General features: G+C 38.1%; 1 gene segment (V, D, J or C); it reads right to left on the minus strand.

Moving 5' to 3' along the window:
- Window positions 1-4,590: 4,590 nt before the first annotated feature.
- Window positions 4,591-5,066, minus strand: LOC114636149. The segment is given in 2 exon segments: window positions 4,591-4,913; window positions 4,998-5,066. Coding segments are annotated over 2 exon segments (369 nt in total).
- Between the last annotated feature and the right edge of the window lie 3,336 nt (window positions 5,067-8,402).

Raw genomic sequence — 8,402 nt, forward strand, 5'->3', positions numbered from 1 at the left:
ATGGCTCTTCTCAGCTAGGCCTGGGCTTTCAGCCTGAGCTGAGGGCTGCTTTGCATTGGGGGAGGTTCCTGAGAGGATAAAAGGAAGCACAGAGCAAGGATTCCAGTTTCCTCTCCTTTTGCCTCTGCTTATAAGAGGAAATGGAAGTGAAAACTCAGGAAGTTTTCCCTGGAACTGTTTGAATTTCCACTTTCAAATAAACAAGAGAAAGCTTAAGGCATATTTTGAAGTCCTTGGAAGCAAAAATGAGGGGTGTAGGATTGTTTACAATAAGTGAATTCTTATTCATGCAGTGCAAGTAGAACAGGATACCTTATCTTCAACACAATTATAAGTCATTGTCAATTACACTTGAAGATTTAGAATGGAATTGGGGAATCTTTTAATCATATGTTTTTCTGTATTTTTCTATTTATTTATTTATTTATTTATTCATTTTTGGATTTTGTATATTAATATTCCCTTCTGAATAGGATTACTGGCATCTCCTTCACCAGGTGGTTTGAAAATACAGATGCAAAAACACAGACAGTAAATAGCCTGATAATGTAACTGATTGTCAAGTCATCCACACATAAATTGACAGTCATAGATAGCAGTAGGATAAGGAAATATTCTTTGCACTATTTTATTATATGAAATATGGAAGTAATTGTTATTTAATAATGTACATAAAACTTGTATAATTATTACTTAGTGACTAGTCATTAAATTATGTTCAAGTTATGCATTTATATTATTTTTATGCCCGAGGAGCCAACTTTTTAAAAAAGAACTTTCTGTTCTGTGATCTTATTTTCACCACTTTTCAGGAAATTACTGTTAGGAAGCAGTTCACAAACATTTAGTCCATTGGCTTTCAAATGTTTATTTGAGAGTAGATTCAAGAGACTAATATGGGTCCTATGTCACTAGACTGAGTGTCTTAAACTTCCTACTCAGGGACACCGTGGCTTGATTTGTGTCAGTATTTCTGTATCAATGGGCTTTATATATCTTATTCATCTTTTGTTCAGCTTGTAACACATAAAACATGTTTCTAAATATGAATATGCATTGTTGAGTGACAGGTAGACCTGCTGTTCACATGGAAAAAAGCAGTAGCGTGACACTAGGCTTTATTGTCATGTAGACTGAAGTATAAAGTAAGCCAGAGAACACTTAGGAATGACAAGAACTGTAGCAGAGGGCAGGCATAAACATGGGGAACCTTCTGTCTTCACGTGTTGGTCTTCATAGAGAACAGGAGACTGTAGAGTTTCTCCCCATGACTTTGTAATGGAAATACCAGGGAAGAAAAGTAAAGAGCTGTAACTATTTCTTTTTTAGGACTAAGGAAGTGTGGGTTTATTAGGTGGCAATGGAGTCGTTACATTTTGTGTTTTTCATTTCAAATGCATAATCTTTATAATGTGAGTGGCAGTGGTGCATGGAGGTCACAATATTATGGAGAAAGTGCATGCTGTGATTGTCACTTTCTGTATAAGTGGTTTGTTTCCCTTTGCTGTGATAGTCTGAGGGTTAGGAGAATATTTTTCAGACATTACTCTCAGTATGTCCAGTCTTTGTCTGATATTTTCATTGTGTTTACAAAAATTTGGGAAGGAGTGTCACAGTAATGATTGTACATTTCTTTTACTATGTTGAGTAGCTTGGTATAAGTGAATTTAGTCAAGCATTTCTGACTTTGGTTACTTCAAAGATAATGTTTATCTCTATGCTATCCTTAAGTGCTTCTTGGGTTTTGCTATCCCATTCATTTCCATAAGAGTGAAGTTACTAGGAAAATGTCACTTGCAAAGGGAATGAGTTCACAATAAGATCACACAATATTTACAGTTCTTTTCTATTTCAGATGTGGATCCTTATTAAGAGTTTGTTCAGTCATTTCTTTTCTTATGGGTAGTGAACACATGGACACTCAGTTAGTGGGTCATGTCAGGATGCCAGGACCAGCCTGTCCATTTTTTCTGGTGGTTGGAATTTTATCAACATAATACAAACTAGGGTTATCAGGGAACAAGGGACCTCAGTTCAAATAAATGCTTCCAACAAGTTTCTTTGCATACAATTGTGAAGAGACATTTTGTTGATTAATGGTTGATTGTGAAATCTTAGGCAGAGTTTTATGGTAGGATCCAAGTGCATGTATTCTTGTTTTATATTTGAAATCATATTGAACAATTCTAGAGAACAAGCACGTAAGCAGATTTCATTCACAGTTTTGGATTTTGTTTCCACTGTCAAGTTCTTCCTCTGATTTCATGTCCTGATTTTCCTCCATGTGAGTCTATAAGAGTTAAGATGATCTGTTTCTTCCCTTGGCACTTTAAATTATGGTGTTGGTCACAGCAGTGGATAGAAAACTAAGACTGTAGAGAAAACTTAATCCAGCATCTTGACTGCTCTTTTAATGGTTCACACCAAAAGACTTATATCTATGTGATCTGGCTGGGATATAGACAAGACCTTGGTACATACCTTTAGCCCCCCAAAAATGTTAAGTAATGTTAGCTTCTAGAAGGAAGCAGCCATTTTTTTAAATTTACTTATACTTAACAGACAGATAATCACAGAAAAACTTGATAGAATATGTCAGAGATAGGATATGCTGAACTCTGAGAGAAGAGATAGAAAGATTACGCATTAAAGTACAGTGCAAGGAGAGAGAGAGAGAGAGAGAGAGAGGGAGAAACACTGAGTATAATGAAGTGGGGTTAATTTGTTTCATGAGTTCATGTAGTTTAGTAAAATTCACTATAGGCAGTTTAAGCCAGAGAATAAGAATGAGCCAGATAATGAGAACAGTGATCATTAGGCCCAGCAGAGCAATTCAGTGAGAAGTTGAGAGAAGCCATATTGATTCAGTCAGCTTAGAGTCTTTCAGCCCCAGCAGCTGAGCTGAGTCAGCTAGCCTGAGTTCTTAAAGAACTAGCAGTTGTGAGCTTATTCAGTAGTAAGCCTATGAGACACCAATAATATAAATTTTATATTAATTATAAATTATATTCATATGAAGGCTATATTTTAGAGCCTTGCAGGACATCAAGGATGCCCTGCTTCCCCATGGAGGTCTGTGATGGGCCCCAAAGAACAACCATATTGGAACCCTGCTACATCAATTTTTTTCCAGTTTGATCTGCTTGGGGCATAGTAGCAGAATAATTTGCATTCATGGTCCTCTGATCTCCAGTGCCTGTCTCTGGATTTTCCCTGCCATTTTGAGGAGCTGGAAGAATTCCTGTCTCCCTGTGGAAGTCTTAATGGGGTGTTCACAGGAACATTCAACTTGAAATACTCTTCCAAAAATTCCTTGACATTCAGGTCTGTTCTAGAACACAGCCAGCATAGGTAAGCTTTGTGCTGCCTCCATGTACTCCATTGTCTATCCCATGGCTCTCCCTGACTTCCTGGGGTGTAGGGGTAGCATCAAGGACTTCCATCTATCACCACAGAAAACCAGATGTGTAAAGGACATTGTAAGAAGACAGTTAACAAGAGCCGGGGATATATAGCATAACTAGAGCCCAGCTATCCTGCTACAGCAAGCCCTGAGTGTTCTAACATAGCCAGAGCACAAAAAGGTAACCTTAATCCCCCTTTTATAAATATGAGAAAGCCTTTTCAAAGAGAAAATGAATATATCACGTGAAGAAATGCAGGTAAATATATTTGAATTGGTGAAAGAAATGAATGAAACTGCCAAGAACTGAAAATGGGAATAGAAACTATAAAGAAAATACAAACTGATGCAATCCTGGAGATGGACCACGATCCTGGAGATGGATCTCCTTGAGAAACAGTGTGTTTACCTATAACAGTGAATAGCATAGATTCAAGTGAAATATTTACTAATCAAAATGAGGAATGAGATTTTGAAATATTTACATTTGCATCTACTTGTATACCTATGTTACAGAAGGACTCTTCCTTTGACTGCCTCCTGACACAAGATTAGCAATGTTTACGTTATTTCAGTAATAATATGTATGCATATTGGTTACATTGTATAAGAGCATATTGTGTTCTTAATATATGAGGAGCTGATCTTATGAGTTAGAACTCAGAAAGGTACCTGTGTCCTCATTAAACTGTGGACATGTGTTTAAAAACTTCATGTTAGGGAAGGTGAGTCCAATTAATCTCAAAGATCAATTAGGTACAATAAACAGTGGAAAAGTTACAAAACTGCTGCAATGTGAGAAAAAAATCCATTATCAAATCTCCCCGGCTGTCTTCACCAACACAGGGCTTCACTGAGTTATCTTGATAAATATCAACTCTAGTTTGTTCTGTTTTTACACTAGTAGATTATAGAATCACTTAAATATTCTTCTAGTGTGTGAACAAACTTTAATAACTTTAATAGAATCTTTAGTAACTTAATAGAATCTGAGACTGCAGAGAAGGCTGTAGCAAATTTCCATGGCTGGAAGAGGAGTCCACATTTTTAACATTAAAAAGTATGCTCATACAGCATAGGTCAGAATTTCTTAGATTCTGAAGTGATCCTGGGAAGTTCTTTTTGGTTGTCACTGTCCCCTTCTGGTCCTGAGGATCCCTGTAGGGAGGTTTTTGTACAGGTTCATACTAGACTTCCTTCACTGTGTCTCTGGCACAGTAGTAGGTGGCTGTGTCCTCAGGTTGCATATTGTTCATTTTTAAGAAAACTTGGCTCTTGGAGGTGTCCCTGGTGATGGTCAGTCTGGATTTCAGAGCTGAATTATATTCTGTGTTCCCATTACTCCATATTACTCCCATCCACTCCAGACCCTTTCCTGGGGGCTGGCGAACCCAGTGTACATGATAGCCAGTTAATGAGAACCCAGAGACAGTGCAGGTGAGGGACAAGGTCTGTGAGGGCTGCACCAGGTCAGGACCTGACTCCTTCAGCTGCACCTGGGACAGGACACCTATGGAAAAGCAACATCACCATCAATCATACATTCCACAGATGTCATTATTGAGTCCTTCTCCTGAAACTCTGAAACACTTACAGCTTGGAAAGGTGACCAGGCAGAGGAGCAGAACCAGGACAGCCATGCTCTGATGGAGGCTCTAGTGAGAAGAGGATGGGGCTTCTCATCTAGGCCTTGGCTTTCAGCCTGAGCTTAGGGCTGCTTTGCATTGGGGGAGGTTCCTGAGGGGATAAAAGTTAGCACTCAGCAGGGTTTCAGCTTTTTCCTCAGGTGACTCAGGCTTACTTTATGCTTTTAGAGTAAATGGAAATGTAGTCTCATGAATATTGTTTCTTGTTCTGTCTGGATTGTCAAGTCCACATAAGCAGAAAATTAATTGTTCCACTTGATTCGGATTTGGAAGCAAACATGAGGATGATTATTGTGCGTCCACATTCATACAGTGCAGACAGAACTAGGTACCTTAAATTTCATAAATTTTTATAGTTTTGTAAATTCCAGGAGACAGTTTAGGATGTAATTGGTCTTCTTATTATTGGAAATTTTGTTTATAAATTAAAATTTTTTTCCTGTGGCTTCAGTATAGTGAGTCTTATTCTTATCTCTCATCTAGAAAATATCACTCATGAGGGAGTTCTGTAAAACTTTTAGTATATGTGATTTCATGTGTTTATCTGTATGTACTTTTTATGTCTCTTTTAGTTGCTGTTTATCTATTAGCACATAAAACCTCGGGTTCCTAAATATATTTCTGTATTGGTGTAGGACTGAATGGTGTGCTGTGTGTAACAGGTCATAGTGGTCTATGCAACCAGGATTGAAGGTCATGTCTATGAATTAATGAATAAACCAGAGACTCCTATGTGATGACTAGAGGCTGAGCAGAGGGCAGGGGTGAACACAGGGACCTTGTGCCTTGAGGAGTTGATGACCATAGAGAACCAGATACTGTAGTGCTTTTCTCTATTGGTAATTCACACCACCAGAGCAGGGATTGAAGAGCTGGAAGCAACATTTTCTTTCAGTAACTAGAAAATACCTGTGTGTCTTGTTGGCACTGGGGACCTCAAGTTTTGTGTCCCTTATTTCATTATGAGTAACCTTTGTTCTGTGAGTGGCAGTGGTGGAGACAGGTCTTGGCATTGGTGAGACAGCCATCTTGTGCAACTTCTGATGGGTACACACCAGTGTGAGTGCTCTACTCCTTCTGTTTGTATTAGAAGAATATTCTTCAATCATTGTGCTCAGTATAATCCATTTGGGTTTTTCTGAAATTTTCATTGTCCTTTTAAAATTTGGGAAGGAATATGAGAGAAATAAATATCTATTTCTCATTGGGAATTGGGGAACTTGATATGATACCCCTTACTCAAGTAGTTTTATCTTATGCTACTTGAATTTTCTTTTCTTATGAAACTCTGTAGAAGGAAGTCACTAAGAAACTTTCTTTTTCCAAGGAGAAAGAGTTCAGGGTGAAGCCATATATTACTTAGTATTATCTTATATTTGGAGATGTTGATGCTGTAGTTTCACACTTATTTTAGTACCAACCCTATGTATATAATTTCTTCTGAAATCCCAGGACGAGAGTGATTTGTGATCCGTGACCACAGCTGTGTCTGTGCTTGCTTTTATGTGTAAGGTGCATGAATTGTGTGAGAAGGTTGGTGAGCATTAAGTTCATGTGTATTGTTGGTTCACTGACCCTTTCTGAATTCCTCCCTGGCTGTAACATGATTGCACACAATTCCCTAAATGTGAAACCTAACTGAGTTTCCTTTAAGACGCCATGGTGGCACACTCTTCAGGACACTTTACTTCTCTATATGACACTATTTTTTAAACTCAGTAATTTCTGCCCTGTGTGATGCTCTGTATTTTGTTAATTTCTTGGTAAATGCTACATTTAAAAGATGTATGTATAGTGGGCCTATAGAGATGTTTGTGTGGTTAAGCTTCATGCCAAAAATTTTTTGAATGATGACTTAGCTTAGATTTCCATGGATAGCAAGTGAGCTAAGTGTGACTCCAACCTTTAATCCCACTTCTGGGAAATGGAGGGAACATCAGCAAGAGATCACTGGCCAATGAGTCTAAACAACTCAAATATTAATTGCCAATGAGAGAACATGTCTGAAAAATGTAGTGCTGATTGACATTGGAAATCCTTGTATGTCACCATGTATACATACCACTCCAGCTACAAACACAGACACAGACACACAGACACAGACACAGACACAGACACACACACACACACACACACACACACACACACACACACATCCATGGAGAGAAAAACACAGTAATAAATAAACATAGAAACACATGTCACCTGAAAAGCAGAAATTTGAATAAATATGTGGACACATCAAGGATTACTGAAAAATATATGTGTAGAGAGAATCCCTGATTGTGATATGCAAAGACAGCCCAGGCACAAAGGACAAAAATGGAGCAGAGACTGCAGGAATAGCCAACCAATGACTGGCCTAACTTGAAATAAATATGTGGGCAGGAACCAGTCTTTGACACTAATAATGATACTATGTCAGATACTATGTCATGCTTGCATATAGGATAAGTTACAATTATGCACAGTGCCTAACTGTCCTCTGAGAGTTTCCACATAGCAGCTGACTAAAACATAAGTAGAAATCCACAGTCAAACATTGGACAGAGCTCAGTGTGTATTTTCAAATATTTACGGGAAAGATTGATAATCCTTAAAGAGCAAAACTGTAAAAAACCTGGATGCCTAGAGGCTTCCAGAGACTGAACCACCAGCTGAAGAACATACATGAGCTGGACTTAAGTCCCCTTCACCTTCGTAGCAGATGTGCAGCTTGGTTCTCATTAGAGTCTCCCAGCAACTGGAACAGGGGCTGTCCCTGACTCTGCTGCCTGTCTCTATATCCTGTTCCCCAAACTCGGCTGCCTTGTCTGAACTGAGTAGAAGCTGATGTGACTAGTCCTGCAGGGTCATGGTGTGCCAGGGTGGGTTTCTACCCAGAGAAGAGGCTACCCTTTCTCAGCAAAAAATGAGAGGGGGATGGAGGTGCACTCTGTGAAGAAAACACTGGGAAAGGAGCAGAAGGCAATGCTTGAAATGTAATGTGAATAAATAAATAAATGAAAAAAATATTTATTTCTCATTGGATATGGTGATGAACCTGAAGAAGAGGTGGGAAGTGCTAGATGAACTGATGTTATGTTATGGGAAGTAGAAACAAACAGCATTGAGGAAGTATAGATTCCTTACTCAGCACTTGTAGCCACAGGAGGCAATTGAAAGATCTCTGGAAAATTAGTGAAAATGCAAATCTCTGTGTCAAATTATATATATACATATACATATATACATATATACATATACATATATACATATATACATATATACATATATACATATATACATATATACATATACATATACATATACATATACATATACATATACATATACATATACATATACATATA

The sequence above is a fragment of the Grammomys surdaster genome, unplaced genomic scaffold, assembly GCF_004785775.1.
Source record: "Grammomys surdaster isolate TR1022 unplaced genomic scaffold, NIH_TR_1.0 122503, whole genome shotgun sequence".
Taxonomy (NCBI): Eukaryota; Metazoa; Chordata; class Mammalia; order Rodentia; family Muridae; genus Grammomys; species Grammomys surdaster.